Source organism: Cuculus canorus, chromosome 3 (genome assembly GCF_017976375.1).
Source record: "Cuculus canorus isolate bCucCan1 chromosome 3, bCucCan1.pri, whole genome shotgun sequence".
NCBI classification, from domain to species: Eukaryota; Metazoa; Chordata; class Aves; order Cuculiformes; family Cuculidae; genus Cuculus; species Cuculus canorus.
Window position 1 is genome coordinate 26725592 of NC_071403.1, and position 18240 is coordinate 26743831.

The window sequence follows — 18240 nt, forward strand, 5'->3', positions numbered from 1 at the left end:
TCCCTTCCAAAGAAGCTTCAAAATGCCAAGATCCCATCAATCCTCCTAGCAGCATTGTTTGTAACTTTCATGTAACTTAAAACACACTATTAACTTGCATGCAATAAAAAGGGTTACAGTGGAATGAATATAAATTCATGTAGCAAAATAACTATCCCAAATTCAACATCTACAGAAATAACTCAAACCAAGATACTAACATTAGACGTTTTTCATAGTAAAATTCTTGTTTATTTTGCAGAAACCTGGTTTCTAAAGGCAAAATTTGATCCTACAAATACAATATTTATAAAAATACAGTGGATTGGGGTTTTCCACCACCAGATGGCAGCGTTGTCTGCAAGATAAATCGACGTTTTAAAGCTTCTGTATGGACACTGTCTCATCCCTAATGTTCCTAGCCTTAGTGCCTTATGTTTCTATATAAATGTATGTTTAGAGTGTGCTTAGAGAATAAATTAGAAAAAACTTAAAAGAACCAAGAAATAATAGCATATTAAATGGAACACATATGTCCAGCCTGTATTCACAACAGCATGAGTAGGTGGATGGGCACAGAGAATCATCCACACTGCCTATGTATTTGCACCCATTACCATCTATTTGTTTTCTTCAGAGAAACTACTTCAACAGCATTCCTTCTTGAAAGCCATGGACCCTTCAGAATTTTATCCATAACTTCCCCAAACATCATGGTGAAGAACTGTCTACACAATACTTAGGACCTCAAGTACCTTTATTCCTCAAAGTTTTAATAATGAAGTCTATGCCTCTTAACTGTTGCATTAGTAGCGCTCTCAAGCACAGAGAAGATCTACAGGTCGGATTCATTCCTTGTACACCTATTTCACATCTTTTTCCTCCTTAGCTGTTCCCATTTTTTCATACTGCATGGTTTTATTCTGAAAAGGGATGCAAAGACACTTTCATATGCCTATGTTGCCTCACAAGAAAAGAAAAGAAATTGTGGGGAGGAGCATGCTGGTTTCCAATTAATGCAAAAACACAGTGACTCTAAAATCAGGCTGAACTTTCTGTGCCCAGCATCTTCAGTAACAGCAAAGGCTGTAATTTCAGTGAGACAATAGCATTTACAGTTCCACCATCAATTAAACTACTCAGTTCAGCAGAATCTGGCTCACAGCCATGCTTCTGTCTTCTCATACTTTACCTCAAAGGAATGAATGCTGGGTAATCAATCTCCGCTATGTTAAACAGGGAAAAGATCTAGTACAGGAATAGAAACAATTACCATGTAGAACATTAAAGAGAAAACAAACAACTTAAAGAGAAAACAACATTACAGGATACAAATGCTACATCAAAGGCAAGAACAGCCTGTGATGCAGTTGAACTGCTGCTGCAGTCTTCAAACGTCCTTACAAGATGCTCCAAGTTTAAACACAGTAAATGCCACCAAGAGTTTGTCATCAGAGATCAGTTAAGCTCTCTTACCTTTGATTAGCCTCTCTGGTCGAGTCCCTGGTAATGTCCACATTGCCTGTGCCAGATGCCCAAAGACAGTGGCATCAACAGTGGAAACATTTGGCCCCATAATGTACTTCTTGTCACCTGTAAATACAACAGCAAATATTTCTCAACTGAATGTCATTTCTCCACAGTCAAAAAAAATTAAGAAAGAAAACTCCTTGGTTACATCTTTAAGGGTTTTTTTTTACTGAAATAATTTATCCAAAAAGCTTCACTGGTTCAAAAAGACAGGGATTCAATGCTGAATATGGTTCAAAAGCTGTTGCTAGGGTTCAGCAGGTGAGATCCATTACTGCAGCTCCCCCTGTGCTCAGCACTTATATAACTAGGCCAATTACAGAGCCACCACTGGCCAAGTGACCTCCTCCACTCACCACAGCTGGCGGCACATACACACTACACTAGTTCTGCTGCATTTAATACTTCCTCTGCAGCCAGCAGGTGCCTGAAAGCATTATTTTCTCCTTTGGTGCAAATCCAAAACTGTTCAACCGTGGTTCTAATTCATGAATGCACTTGCTGAAAGAAGATGGTCACCCTGTACCTCTCATGCATGCAGCTCCAGTTTCAGATCTCTCATCTGATTGTACAAAGAAAGAAAGTCATACCCAGAGCTTTCCTCTCCCACCATTATTCAGGCTGAAATCAATGCACCAGTCAGACTGGCAGTGAGTGACTGCTCAGAAATGACCTGCATCTCCAGGAAGAGGACGCAGCCACAGGCAGGAGGAAACAGCTCTTCTCACACACTACCAGTGTGACGCCTCAACCTCCAAACACTGGTTTCTACCTGGAAGGACCAAACAGAGGCACACAGGAAGGTAAATGAAACAGCAGCCACTTGGGACTAGCCTGATCCAGAGGAAGGACATGTCTGTTCCACACCAATCCTCTGCTTACCTCTCTAAGCACTCCAATGCCATGATGGTCCTATGTAGCCACCACAGCAACAAACAGATGGACAACTAACTAAGATAGGGAAGAAAATCATTTTTCAAAGCCACTATTTGCAAAGAAACATGCAGTCAAAACTTGTTTCCTCATCACAAGCACAAGACCTGGAGCAAAGACCACACACAGGTAAAACATGAGGTATTGCAGAGATCAAGTTAGATAGTTGCACTGTCCCCGCCTTGGCCAAAAATGCTATGAACTCTGTGAAATGTGTTTCATAATTCAGTTAACCAAATCTAGGTAACTCATCTCCCCAGGAGATTCTTTTTCCCCTGCTCAACATAAGCTGCCTGTAATTCAGCAAGTTATTAAATGTTAGGGTTATTGAGTGAGTTTAGAAAAATTGTCCAGTAATAAAATGCATCAAATTCCAGAGTACAGTACAATAAATGCTGTACTACAGTGTAGCAAAGCAGTGCTCAGGAATAATCAGTAACAATAACCTTCTCTAGCCTGTCAGACATAATTTTAATATGAAATTAACTCTCCCCAGCTCTTTCACAGTTGCACCAATCTGTCATTTGAAAACTACATACAGAGTAAATGTGTCTTTTCAGTATTTATCTGACGCATAGCATTCATCTGTCTCAAACACAGCTCAAAAACTGGTCCCCAAACCACAGTTATATGCCAGCACTAGGAATTTAGCATCATACAACAAGAACTGAGACTCGATCTATAGCAATGTTATGGAAGTAATACTGCCATTTCCACCTTGCTACAACTAAGGCGGGCAATGAGCAAGGGCTGAACCATCCCTCTCTTCTGCAAACAAAGTGGTTCCCCAGGCACAACACCCCACACCTTCAGGTGCACGGAAGCACAGGGAAGGAAGATGAAATAGAGTTGTGGTTCTGGGTTTTGGTCAGCCTTCATCACGTAACACTGCCCCCATGCAAATTTCCTTCTACCAGTTCCAATCCATCCCCAAAGCTTCCAGTGCAACCATTTTCCAGAAGACTTTCTGACAGACCAGATGCCATCTCTGTGTCTAGTTTTATGCGAGATTACACAGTGCCTGTTGCACCACAGCTGCCATAGCGCTAATAATCTCAGACACCTCACTGCATCCCCTGGCTAATCCAGCAGAAATGCAATCACCTGGTCACACTGGACTTGGATCAAATTTGTACTGTGTGGGAATTTGACAGCACGCAGCTCTGCTATGAGGCATGGACCAGAGGATCAAAAAGAAGCTGCTTCAGCACTGGGTCAAAAAATACCAGCAGGAGACAGATCCATAAGATAAGGCCGTCGGGAGACCTGTATTCTTCCACAGTATGTACAGCCCACTGAGGCTGCCAGAGGGCATTTCAATTAGCAGAGGCTCAGGTTAGACCCACCTCTGTTTCAGCTCTCGGCACCCTTGCCCTGCATAAAACGTCAAATGCTTTTTGAAAGCAAATTCAAGCAGCTGCTGCCCTGCATCTCCCTGCTCAAAATCCCCGTTTATCCAAAAGTTTGAGGCAGATACACAGCTGGGGGGAAGCACCAACAGATTTATTGGTACTGCTCATTCATTTGCATCTTTTAAATAATTACCAAAATGTATTTTTATATATATTGGTAGTTTATATACCCAGTTTCCCCTACTTCCTTATACTACTACCAGGCAGTAGGAAAGTACTACAAAACAAGGAAACATTTGTGGTCTAAAGACTGCAGGACAGAAAGCAAGATGATACCAGCAGGGCAGGCTGCATCATCGCAGGAGGGCTAGTTCCAGTTTCCACATTTATAAGAGATCTGGACAAGTCTGCTAGGGAAACAGGTACATGGGAGCAGCAAAACTGGTTCTCAGAAATGAAAAAATAAAAAAAAAAAAAGCACCCGAGATGCGACTGGGACTGTCAAAATGCGTGTCACAAAACCTGGCAGCTGCCAAGTTCTCGTTCTCTGGAAGCATCTCTTAGAATTTAAAAGTTATTCTTGTTCCCAAGTGAATGGTCTCTGTTAAAAAATGGGGAGCATTAAATTAATCAGATACGCCTGATGATTGGCAGCTACAGTATGGTATGTGCAGCTATTCTGTATGACAGGCAACTCTTAAGACTGCCCTCTAATTAACAGCCAAAATCCCAATATCTTCCTCTTCTGGGAAAACCCATGGGCACATCCATGCGGAGGGGAATCTCGAAGATTTCTGTGCAGGCAACAGGACCACCTTCTCCTTCCCCCTGCCTGCAGTAAGGCTAGAACTTCTCATCCCCGCTTGTGTTCCCATCCCAGGATACTACCTGGAGGCCATGGTTACTAGACCCAACCATAAACAGTTGGCTGGGGAAAACCTGAGCAAGCTGGTGTTAATGAAAAATCAAGGCAATTATAGAAAATTAGACAAGTGCACCAATAACCCATAGAACAAATATAATGATTCACTTAACTGCACACTGACTAATCTGACATCCATTTGAGAGGGAACATGAAAAATGTACAGTGTTCAGTTCGTAATGCAGCAAAATAAAAGCAATACAGATCCCCATCGAGGCTTTTTGGAGCACACAGGGCACAACATTCTTATCAATAATCTGGAAGTAAGAATAAAACCCCTGCTGATAACATATGTATCATACAACTAAAAAAAAAACTGATCTAGTGACGAAAATGCCTTAGCCTTGAGGATTTCTAGTGATTTTTCTCACCAAAACCAAAAGCAAGACTACTAGACTGTAGCATTTACCTTCACAAGGAAGTGATCTAGGCCACCTTGGGAGGGAGGAAGAGCTAGGAAGAGCATTTGCCTGCAGGCTGTAATCAGACAAACTCCAATTTGAAACAGGTCAGATTTTGCATAGATTTTGACGGGGACTAACATCTGCCACCAACTACTAATGAAGGTGGTAGCACCTCCACCTACTGAAATCTCATACTTAAAACAGGATGCCTTTTAGAAAGACACGCTCCAGCCAGAAAAAAGGCACAGGCCTCAAGACAGCAACCAAGCAGTCCAATTCACAGAGATCTGTCTATACAATTTAATGATCCTTTCGAACTCAAAGCTTCGCAAATCTGAGCATCAGTACAGACTCCAGAGACAGAAGGCTGCTGACTTCAAATAAGCAAACCAAGAGACTTTTACAGGTACTCAGGAACATGTTTCAGTTTTCTCTTGAAGGCTACATCTACTCTTGGCAGACAGGGATGACCTTAGCATAGACATACCCACTGCTGCTCCACTCAGCCAGCCAGCATTGTCTAGGAAGAACCAGGGGGCTCTACTGAGCCCCCGAGTCACAGGTGAATTTGCTTTAGCTTTCACCCCAACTTTATTCCTCTTTGTGACACATATGGAGCCAGGCAGTGCCAGCCTTGAAGCTACGACAACAGCAGTCCACAGTCAAGGCACCTGAGCTGGCCACAGTTCTGCAGCAGATGAGCTCAGACCTCTTCTTAAATGAGCTGCTCCTTCACTTCCTCCCCCAAGAAAGAAAAGGGACCTTGTAAGCTCCAAAAACAGGTTTACCTATTCTACTGCCTCTTCCCAGTAACTTTTTTGCTAGCAAACAAAATACAGCATGAGAAAGCATTGACAGAAGCGGAGCTGTCAATCAATTTTCCACTTGCCCATTATGTCCACACATAAGGTCTTTTTTCCACCTTCCTCCCAAGCCAGCAACTTGGTATGCTTGTTTCAGAAAAGAAGTTACAGCTAACTCTATATAGCCCCATCTGGGTCCTCTGCAAATATCTTCCCAAATATCTTCCTACTCAAAACACCTTGGAAGTCCAGAAACATCTCTCTTCCTCCACCTTCTCAGCCAGCACTAAGCTTCTGCCTTTTCCTGAGCTCTCCTCACCTTGCTTCCTCCATCCACTCTACACTTATCTATTAAAAAGACGTGCAATATGTCATCCCTCTGGAGCACGGGGCAGGAAGGCATCCCTCCTGGCCTCCACTGAGACACCTCTTTAAAGGGATCATGACAGGGATCAAAGCAGCCACATAGGTACCATCTCTCTTGGTTCCTTGCACAAGAGACACAAGCTCGAAGTAAGAAACAATCTGCCCAAACCAGCTCTTCAGAATACAAATTTTACACAGAAGCCCAATTCGGTTAGCTCTGAGCAGACTGGAAAGGGAGAGGCACACTGTAGTCAGCTCTGGTACAGATTTCAGCCTGAGCTATACAAGAGAAAGGAGGCTCATGTGCTTTGCGCTAAGCGGGGTCAACCTGAAGACTAACCCTATGGGATCTGCCCATGACAATCAAGAAGGCTAAATCCACCTATTTTCACGACACAGACCCATCTCCTAAGAGCAGCTTTGAGTAAAGCTGCTAACACCAACCTAATACAACAAAGTCCAGCTCATCAAAATAACATCAGAAAAGAATTTTCAAATGGCAGCCTCATACAGATCCATCAAGCAGCTATGAGAAAAGTAAAAATGAGAGTTCCCCAAAAATATAAATGTTTCATTTGCAGAACTAAACACTACATATTCCTAAATGCACAAGCAAAATGCTCTTCCAAAAACCACAGGCCACATTCTGCTCCTCTAGGTATATACAACTGATGCTCAGACAAGGAATCAATCCACTTACTCCTCTAGAGATGCAATTTGGTAACAAACAGCAGCGAAAGAAACACTGTGGTACTGAATGACAGCAGCAGTGTGGACTCTACCTACTGACAAAATGAGATTATAAGCGTACACGATCAAGCTGTCAGAAAGAACTTGCAGTTGATTTCATCCTGTGGACATCAGGCTGTGAACAAATGGAACGCATATAACTTGCTGTACGTTACCCAGAAGGCCTGCTAGAGTCCGCATGTCCTTCTCCATCAGCGTGTACATCTCCTCCTCCGTAAAGCGGCCAATGCCATGGCCATACATCTCCCGCTTCACGATTCCTTTTGTCAAGTGGCAGAAGATCCACTTCAGCAAGTCACTGAAGGGCCCAAAAAGTGAAACCATCTTTTGCGTCTCGTGAAGATTTTCCACCCATTGGCAATAAGCTAAAGTCCTAGAAGGATGCAAAAATACATTATGGGGGTGCAATACCCAGAGAGACCATGGCCACCCTGCAAAGGCTCGCACAAAGGTTAGGCAGGAAGCTCTCTTAATGCTGAGCGCTCACTGCCCTGATGGAGTTTCCAGTAAAGAGTAGACCCTGATGCAACTCAGAGTGGCAGCAGAGAAAACTGACTTTGCAATACTTAGGCAAACCATCCAGTGCTTGTTCTCTCAGTAAACCATGAGTCACTTCACGAGAAAAATTATATTCACTTTCAAATATAAAATAAAAGCTGCACAATTCTGCTAACCTTGCATAGTAAGATATAGTGCCAAAAGGATTTATTAGCTGAAGAGGATTCACTGCACAGACCTGGAGAAAACAACAACAGAGCAGCCCATAAAGAAACCAATCTTTCCCACTTTCTATACTTTTCCCTGCTTTCTATACTACTGAAATTTAGACAAGCAGTAACTTTGCCCCAATGTAAATATTGTAGCAGTCATTTTTCAGAAGATCTTTGCTCTCCTCAGAAACCGACAATGACAATCTTTTAAAAATAAAATTCTAAGAAATGAAGGAGTGGGTCTATTGCACTGGTTTCCTCCTGGATTTTTTACTCTCTTCAAAATGTTGATTTTACAAGAGAGACATTTCTAAGGGACTGTGGTATTTCAGGTTGCACTTCAGCTTTATTGGATGGCAAACTGATCAGTTTGAAAGATCTTTTTCTACAGTTTTGTCTTACTAGATGAAATGTTTGTTCCTACATGAATTTTTGTTCCTTATTAATATTGTAGGCAAAGAAAAACATTTATTTGTTTTGATTTATGAAAAAAAGACATAGTAACCTCTTTAACATCTAGCATCTTCTGACATTACAAAGAAACGAAAAAGACGATATGACTTTTTTCACCAAGTTCAAGGGATGTTGGAAAAAGGCTAAAGACATCTCAAAGTATAAATGACAAACTCATGAAACCAACAGCATCTCAGAAACACTGGGAGTTGACAATGTATTCCATTATGTTTGTAGCAATTTCCAAACTGAAAAATCCAGAAGTGTATTTAAATATTTGATAATGTATGAAAACAATCTTATGGAGACCTGATAAACTAGCAAAGGTAGACTGAAAAACTGAAATACCAGAAGCTGCAAGTTCACATATTCAATTATATTTGATATTAACTTTATAATCAAACGTTTCCATTTCCAATATGATCAAAGCTCCACTTTTTAGTTTGGAATATGACTTCAGTTTTGCCGTTGTACATATTTCTAATCACATATAAATTTCTTTACTGCTGATATGGACTACCTAATTCAAGAAAGAAAAAAAAAACAACAAACAAAGCAGTATGGAAAAATCCAATGATTTTTTTAAGTGAATATTTTATCAAACTCCTGTATGTCATGAAGAAAAGCCAAATTCAGCACTACCATCAGGGAATAACCACATTTACACCACGAAAATGTTCTGATCTTTACATTTCCACAGATTCTTTACTTGAATTACTATTAACAAGAGGTAAAAGGAGAATATTTGGCATAACAGCTGAAAAAACATTCACTTATAGCTCAAATTTACAATGCTTTGATTTGCTCAAATTGACAGAACAGGTAGAAAGCATTTCAATTCTATTTCAAACTGTCCACTGCAGGACAATGCCTTCTGCTCAAATTGGTTTCATTAAAGTCTGCACCAGTAAGACGTGCAAGTTTTGCTGCAAATGCATGAACAGTGAAGAACAAAAATGCACATGCTATACTTCTTATGGCTTTTAACCTCAATGTCTTTCACTGTATTAATATGACGAAAGCATCCTGCTTCAGTACCACTCTTCCGCACAGTTCTTGTTTTTCAAAACAGACAGATCAATTGAAGTCACTGGGCTGGTTTCAGCACAGTGGAGTGTGAAACAAAGCCAGATTTAGCGAGAGGTACCAGCACAAAAAAGGGGAGCAGGAAGCCAGCAAACACAGGAGTAAACAGCTACTGAGACTCAAGAAATATTAAGTTTGGCTAGAAGATGTGGTGTGAGACTGCCTCACTCCAGGAAAACAGCATAAGGATGCTGCATAGAGCAGAACATTTCAGTAGTCACATCTCACAGGCCTGGGAAAGGAGAAGGTCCCTTGTGCAGGGACAGCTCTGAATAGGAATTAAAACTCTGGTCTTGATGCAAGCACTGGGAAATAATTACAAACACTATCCACATCTGTATGTTATTATTTATTACTTGAATAAATCAAGAAAAAACTGCTCTACAAGAGCACTGCTCTGTGTTTCACTGCAAAAACTCTCCTTCGCCAGCATGGACATGACCAGCTTAATCCCCTAATTCTGCAACACAACTTAGCTGCTTTAGAGCAACAAGCCTGGCCACAGAGAGGGACACCAAAAAAAAGAAGCCAAAAAAAAAAAAAAAAAAAAGAAAGAAAAAGAAGAGAGGAGACTCTTCTGCAGCACTTTTCAAAAGTCATCACAGTCACACAAGACTAACTCGGCCCTACGGACTTGCCATCACTCCTGTTCACTCCAACTACACCAGCGAGCTGCCAAAGCACCAAGAACGATCAACCACATCCAGGATGGCTTTAATTCCACGAGACAGGATGAACATGGTTTTCCACAAAGCTAATTAGACTACACTTAAAAGCAAAAATACGTTCTCCTACGTTATACGCTTACTTGCTTGCTCCGGGGAGAAAGTCTGGAGGAGGCAGAGATCAGATGAAGTGTTTAATGATTAGGACAGCGACACGGGAAGAACAGGACTGCACAGGATTTAGATAATCCTGCTTAGGCTAAACTGCCAGGCACAATCTTAAGACATCTGCTTGTCACTTTGAATGAGTAAAGCTGTCACACGTCCCAAATCTCAAATTTACATGGGAAATGAAGGCAGCTAAATAGACAACTGGAGTTTACTCCTAAAATTTTATGGCTCTGAGCATGCAAAAGCAAAGAAAGAAGCAGGCTCAGATTCAGAGAGACAGTTAAAAACACTTTTAAGACTGACTTTACAAGTATTTTGTTATAATAATTCTGTTCAAAGGTTCATTAACCTGTGCTTCCTATCAAAACATGCTGCTCTGCATTTAATCCCACCATACCTCTGCTCAGACTATGTTACTAAAGTATTATTATCTCAAAAGTTTAGAAAATGCCAAAAATCGGGTAGTCAACATAGCCTGCTTCAGCATAACTATGCGTTTTGAACTACAGTTAGCATTTACAGGATGACATAATTATCTTAAATATTGCCCTGTACTGAGCATTTTGGGAAACATTAACATTCCCATTTGTGCCAGCACATCTGTACAAATCTTAAGAGTATAAATAAAACAATAAGGCATTAAAGAGCAATGCAGTGTGGGTGAAACAAATCTGAAATCTAAATGTAGCAGCAGCTTTGGCCTCGATACATAAATCAGGAGAGGAGATGGAGAAAGTGAGTCATTCAACAGCACCTTGCCTGATTATCTCCAAACTGCCTGAACATCAAGACAAGCAAGAGGTTTTCGTAAAGATGTGAACTCCGGGTTATTTTTCCTATCTGAACCTGTGCAGAGTAGAAATTCTTGATATACAAAAGGTTCATAATGAATTAATTCCACAATCAGCTATAAAAACCCCACCTGCTGTGCGCTGTCCCGGAAACATTGGCTTTTAAGCTGCCAGTGGCATTCAAGCCTCATCATTAATAGCAGCAGAGACGTTGTTGTTATAATTGGTTTGATGTATTTAAACATATTTATATTATAGATATATTTTATGTTTAATACATGGCAAGTTTGAATACATATCGAAGTTGGATTCGTTTGTATTCTTATGCCATGCTTTTCCAGTCCTCCAAGCTCTTGCCACATACATGATGTTAAGTGGTCGTCTTGAAGGACAAAGCAAGAAATAGTTAAATATGTATGCGTTTGACAATACAGCTAAGCCAATCTAATGGGTTAGTTTGGTTAAGCTGCATATTCAAGCCTTTAGATTCTCACTAAGCACATTAGTGTAACTGACCCAAGATACTTCTGGGATTAAAGTGTCAGAAAGCTCCTCACAGCAACTGCTAGCCCTCTGGCACCAGGAGCTGCCTGGTTTGAGTGCCAGCAGTGCCACCAAGTCCAGCATGCCACTGCCAGAAAGACATGAGAATCTGACATCCTCCAGCCCTTCTTACACAGAGCTCCAGTTGCTGCAGATACACCAAAAACTCAATGCATCCCGAAAGTGACTGTGAGTATCCCACTGGTTTCTGAAGGCGCATGGGTTGCTGCAGGCAGCAGAGGTGACTCAGGGCAAGCCTTCAGCAGATGACAGGTCTGCACCAGACCCAGGACCTGCGCGAGAGCCACGAAATTGGTCCACTCCCATCTCTTCCCTGCGTCAGCCCAGCACCCATTCAGGTTAGCAGCCTTTTTTTTCTTTTGCTGACTTAAATATAGCAAAAGCCTAATAAGTTACAGCATTCTCCAGGGGCAGGAGCTCCAGTGCCAGCTCCAAATCAGTCTTGTGCACCTCAGAGATATGTTCTAATCCCAGCACAAAAATAGGTACACTCACTTGCTGTCTCTCTGCCTGAGCACTGCCAGCATCGAAGCCTGCGGTGGAGGCAGGGTGTCTACAGGCAGAGACTCGCAACGGCCCTTCACTGCTCTCACCTCTAGCCAGAGCAGCAACTTCCACCTGTAACAGGCAATAACTGGGGAAGATGAGCAATTACCGCAGCAAAAGAAAAACATTTCAGAAGGAGACGCTAAGCACTCACCAGGATTAGCTCCATCCAGAGACAGCACACCACAAGATGTACTTTGCTTCTTTGTTCAATAGATGTACTACAGTATTATTTATTTATGATGAAGCTACTTTGCACGCTGCTGATAATGACACAGTATGAACCACATTTTACATCACTGCTTTGGAGGCTTTATTTTATAAAACTTATTCTGCAGAAAAGCGATCACTGTTACAAATTCCTCACTGTGGGACTTGAGGACACCATGAACAAACCCTAAGCTTCTGGTGGGAAGTGGGTGGGTCCAATGACCAACACGAAGGGAATCCGCAAGCATAGACACAATGCTGCCGGACAGAAAGGCGGTCCTACACAGATAAAGCCTGATTTTATTCTGGTGTAACTAAAGGATGGTCAAAGTTGTTACCTAAGAATTACAGCAGTACAACTGCGATGCTTCACAGCTCAGGCTTTGCCTAGTACAGAGAAACGGAACAGTATAACCTTACCAATACAGCAAGCCTTTGGTACAGCCACACAGTTGGGACATACAATAAGACTGACTGCAGCAAAAATACATGCCCTAGGGAAACTCAACTGTGTGACCAAACAAGAGAGGCAACAAGGGTATACAGCCAGGCAGGCACTTCTGTTTTCACTTGGTCTGGCCTTCCCCACCCATCTCAATGCCACCACCCTGAGTCAGTGCCTGAATCTGCAATACCTGTCCTACCTGTCCCCCTTGCTCGTCGATGCCATGCCCAGCAGGGCTCAGTCAGCTCACAGGGAGCCTAAATGGACAAACAACAGCTTCACAAACGAAAGCACGATTTGTAATTGAGACACAACAGCACTATGTTTGTCATCAGTAATGCTACATTTAAAGCAGTTAAGTCTATGGGCCATGAAACAACCAACACTAAGGCAAGGAGATGGAGCACTAGGGGATTAAGAGGCCTCATCTTCCCTTTGGCAACTATAATAACTGAGGGCAGAAAAATGAACAAAAAAACAAATTTAGATATGCAGGCTACTTGAATCAGATTTGAGGCTACAGCATTGCAGATGGGTATAATTGGTGAAGATGACGTTTTTTGGAAGGCAGGGATTACATATCTGAACTATATAATTTAAATCTACCTACTGAATGCTAAATTTGTTCCCAGGCAACACTAAAAATTATTTGAAGAACTATACATATACATTGTTGCTCGCTTTCAATCACAAGGTGAAAGAAAAAGCAAGTCAATGCATTCCATTTCAAATCACACATTGTTTTGAAGAAAAAAATCACAACATGAATACAAGACTTAGTACAACAAGGACTTAAATGCAGGCTAGAAAGCAAACTGTTCAGAAAAAGTCTTTTGGGCTAGCGAGGCAGCCAGTGCAGCATTCAAGATGCAAAGTCCACTTGTTACTTCTATGAATCCAGTCTGGAAAGGGCACTTAAAAAGGACTGAAATGCAAAGTGAGGGGGAAGTCACAGATATTCTTTTCAAAGGTGTCAATAAGTGCAAAAAGTACGAGCAAGGTTATATTCATGTTTTCCATTCATATACATACTTTAACTTCTCAGGATGCTACGACTAATACCGTATCCTATCAACTGGCAGCACTGTCAGCGATACATGTTAAAAGCAGAATGGCCTGTTACAGGAAAGGCAAAAATCCATATTGTAATTGATCACAGATAATAAAAATCAATAACTAAGAACACAATATTATAGATCCACTAGGAACACTGGATTTGCACTCCTGCATGCCTCAAACCTTTTTTCTCTTTATTAACAAGGCTGTTGCTATTCAGAGGTCCCATGACATGGGACAGAGGAACAGCCCACTGCTGCTCCCTTCTGCAAAGCTTCAGAGGGCTGACTCCTCACTTCGCTTACATGGCAAAACAGCTTTTAAGGGCAATTACCCCCAGCTCATTCTGGCTTATGCAGAAAGATGCAGCACCTTTCTAGAGTCAAGAAGGTTGTGAAATTAATCATTCAGTATCCAAGCTTTCTGCAAAAGAAGACACGCATTCACATCCCGCACAAGCGCAGGGGCAGGTCTGACAGCACGAGAACGCAGCCAGCTTGGCCATGCAAGCTTACCAGTATAAGTGCTCCTCCACCATCCTTGTTACAGCTCTGGAAACAGCTCTTTCATGAGGACCAAGGTGTTTATTTAAATTCACTCCAAGTTTCTCTTCCAAAAAGTCAATAATGAACTCGGTGCCAGACACCTTCTTGTGATTGTATTCAATCCATGGCATTTTCCCTTGGGGGGAAAGTTTTCCATCAAAATAGTTCTAAGAAAAAAAAAAAAAGCAAGTAAACAAAAACAGAAAAAAGAGGCCCTTCAGGTTATGTTTCAAGGAGAATAAAGCTTTTAAAATACTCTATTGTGTTTTTAAAGGCAACATTATCCAACAATTTTTTTAATTAATACTCTAGACTAATGACAGCTGTTCAATAAGGGCAACAGCTTTACTCTATATGACAACTCAGATAGTATTATTTCCAGGTCCTGCAAGGTGTTAAAAATTTTATGTTGAATGTCACATGATGTAATGTTATTTAATTATTCAGGTTATTTTAGGGGTTGGAGATGCTCAGATCTCCCAGAAGACGGGGTTCATTACTCTGAACAAGTTTTTAACCACAGGATTGACAACTAAATTTGGCTCCTGCACAGAACAGCACTTTTCACGTTAAAAGTATTTTTAAACCATGGTCTTTCACAGATACCTGCATTTCCTACCTCCAAGAATAAAACACACACAATCACAAGCATATAATGAAGCGTATATCATCCCTTCACTGGGCAGGATGGAAAATTATATTTATATACACTTCTGCATCCTCATAATTTAGTTACTTGTTACAACTGGGTATCCATGAGCCCAGCAGCAGTAGATAACTAGCGCTCTACATCTGCTCAGCATAGCACTCACACAGTAGTGATGTATTTTCCCTATTTTGCAGTTGGAGAAGATGAAACGGAGATTAGAGAATTTGTCTCATCTGACAAGAAAGACACTTCGGAATGTGTGCAAAAAAGGGCAACAAAGCTGGTGAAGGGTCTGGAGCACAAATCTTACAAGGATTTGATGAGGGAATTGAGGTTGTTTAGTCTGGAAAAAAGAAGGCGTAGGGGAGACCTTATTGTTCTCTCCAACTACCTAAAGGGAGGTTTTAGCAGGGCAGGTATCGGTCTCTCCTCTCAAGTAAAAAGTGAAACGACAAGAGAAAACAGCCTCAAGTTGCACCAGGGGAGGTTCAGAACAGATGATAGGGAAAAATTCTTCACCAAAAGGACTGTCAAGCATTGGAACGGGCTGCCCAGGGAAGTGGTTGAGTCACCATCCCTGGAGGCATTTAAAGGACATGTAGACATGGCACTTGGGACATGTTTTGTGGTGAACTCAGCCGTGGGACCTGATGACCCTAAAGGTCTCTTCCAACCTAAATGATTCTGTGACAAACAGTCAAGGAATTGCTGGGTTTCAAAACATGAGCAGACATATTACTTCAATTCTGTCTTACTTCTGAAGGCAAAATTTTTTTCCTTTCTTGTGATTCCCATCCTCACATATTGTTATTTAATGAATGAAAAATCGTATCTTAGAAAGCCAAATCACAAAGGGTCACAATAAAGGCTCTGCACTCCGTCTCTGGTGAGAATGAAATGAGTACATTTCAGGATCTATCTTCTAATTGCTGGAGGTTTAGGGTTATCAGTTCTACGACTGACAAATGTGGGTCCCGAGTATTTACCCTTCCTGAATCCACTAAAGAAAGATTAAGATCCTCCCACGGCAAGGAGCATACACCACGACACACCTCCAGCTCGGTCTGAGAGCACAGCATCCTGGCTACTGCTCAAAACGCAGCTGTGAAACACACTACGGATGCGTGGCCATTCCTGGAGGCTCTTCCATTGTGGACGAAAACAGGTGAAATAGGTAACACTGCTGGGAAAACAATGCCTTCTGGCTGTAGCCTTTTCTGGGATTTCTGCCCAAACAGCATGGGACACCAGATTGTATGCTGTCTCATCTCCTGCAGCCCTGTGTGGGCGAATAAAACATCTGAACCCAGCCCACTTGAATGTGGAGGTGAGGGGATTAATACTCTGGTCCACTGATGAAACTAAAACTGCTGAACACCTGAAACTGAAAGGAGAGTCTGATCCTTCTGCCTTTCAAACCCTCCCTTCATCAAAAAGGCTCTTTCAGCATTCAGATTGACTGATAGGCTTCCATAATATTTCATTATGAATTTATTACAGAAGCATAAGCTTTTTCTGGAACTACACAGTGTGTCTACGGCATTCAGCGTTGCTGCCTTAATCTTTCTTAAGCCCTTTCAGTGTGAGATTTCCCTTCTTGCACACAAACACTGATGTTCTGCAGAAGCTACCAGACTTGAAGATGTGTTCACTACATATTGCACTTACTGTAGTCTACATAATTTGCAACCCAGAAAAAAAAAACAAGTTCTTATTATTCAACTGCACATTTTTCAAGTACTTATACATAAATACATTGCATAAAAACCTGTTAGTACTGCATTAATATTATATTCTCAAAAGCATAAATGAGAGGTAAAGTTCTTATGGGGAAGTTGGTTTACCAATTTAAAATTTAAAAAAGCCTTCTCAGGGTGTTCATGTTTCATTACATAGCATTTATCAAACAAAACGGGAAACATCTTTCAATGACCTGAAAAAACCTTAGTCTCTGGACAAATCCATTACACTATTCTTGCATCCACTGTTCTCAAATAGGTTCTTTTAGGCTTGAAACTTCACTATCCTTAAGGCTGCTACTAATCGCCATCAAATATTTATCAGTTTTCCTCTTAAAAATTGTTCCAGCTGCAAAGCAGGAAAAAGCTATGATACTATCATTGAAAAAAAAAAAAAAAAGGCAACTGAACTATCCCCTCTTACTTCATAGTACATTTAACTGAACTGCAACCTAAGCAACAATAACAAGATGTCCTCAGAACCTCATTTACAAAGGAATTTAGAAACAGAATGGCATAGAGCACCTCTAGGGTAGTGTTACAGTACTACCCAGAAGAAATTAGGTTCTACATTTTCAATTACTGCTGCTTATGCTTTTACTTTTACTTGTCTCTCTTCCCAAGGAAACTACCATCTTCACAGAATTGGCACGAAAACATCACATTATATAAACACTCAGCACTTCATATGCATTAGGGAATCAAGGAACACCCAAAAGATCTCCACAAGCAGCCAGAATGGGCTATTTCAAAGTAAGCTCTATCAAGAAAAGTATCATCAAAATTCTTCAAAAACCAGCTAGGTACTATAACAGCCAGCTGGGGACGGGGGTGCTGCCCAAATTATTTTTGATGGAGAACTCGCACCTCGAAAGGCAGTTTTAAAAAAATGTAAGCACGTTACAAGAGAGCATCTGTTGGAAGAAATTCAGATGAGGGTGAAGTAGGAATGTGCCATCCAGTTCCACTTCTCACATGCCACTGAAGCGTGTTGTGTACCACACAGCATGTTATTCAATAGTCTGGTGCATATAATAAAGTATATAAACACAAGGAATCAAAAGGATATAAAAGCAGTCTGACCACTCCGCTGCCTTTTTTCACACCATTTCACAACCCTCCCTTCAAAGCAGCCCCTTCCTGGGAAGATGATGACCACAGCAAGTATCCAAAGGCCAGCACCAGCTGCCATCCAGAGTACCATCGCTTCTCCATTGCCGTCCCCACCAGCACACAGGGAAGAGAGGGGTTTCCTCCCGCATCCCGCCCCTACACACCCACACCACTATCCACTGAGGAGAGGCAGCAATCAGATGTCTCTGTCGCTCTACAGTGTCCCACAGGTAACACAGCTACGAGGGAACAAAATAAAACTCTCCACAGAATCCAAGTATAGGGACTGGAGAACAAGTCTTACGAGGAGCAGCTGAGGGAACTGGGCTTGTTTAGCCTTGAGAAGAAGAGGCTGAGGGGAGACCTTACTGCTCTCTACAACTACCTGAAAGGAGGTTGTAGAGAGGTGGGAGCTGGCCTCTTCTCCCAGGTGACAGGACAAGGGGAAATGGCCTCAA

General features: G+C 41.6%; 1 protein-coding gene across 2 annotated transcripts in view; it reads right to left on the minus strand.

Moving 5' to 3' along the window:
- Positions 1 to 18240, minus strand: part of FAXC (failed axon connections homolog, metaxin like GST domain containing) — a 39731-nt gene that overhangs the window by 17625 nt on the left and 3866 nt on the right. For both annotated transcript variants that reach the window (XR_008449239.1, XM_054063270.1), the window contains exons 3-5: positions 14252 to 14448; positions 7195 to 7412; positions 1456 to 1572 (exon numbers count right to left, since the gene is read on the minus strand). Coding sequence is in view for 1 of the 2 variants with exons in the window: in XM_054063270.1 (XP_053919245.1) it covers positions 1456 to 1572; positions 7195 to 7412; positions 14252 to 14448 (532 nt within the window). In the remaining variant the exon portion in view is untranslated. The remainder of the gene's footprint in view (positions 1 to 1455; positions 1573 to 7194; positions 7413 to 14251; positions 14449 to 18240) is intronic.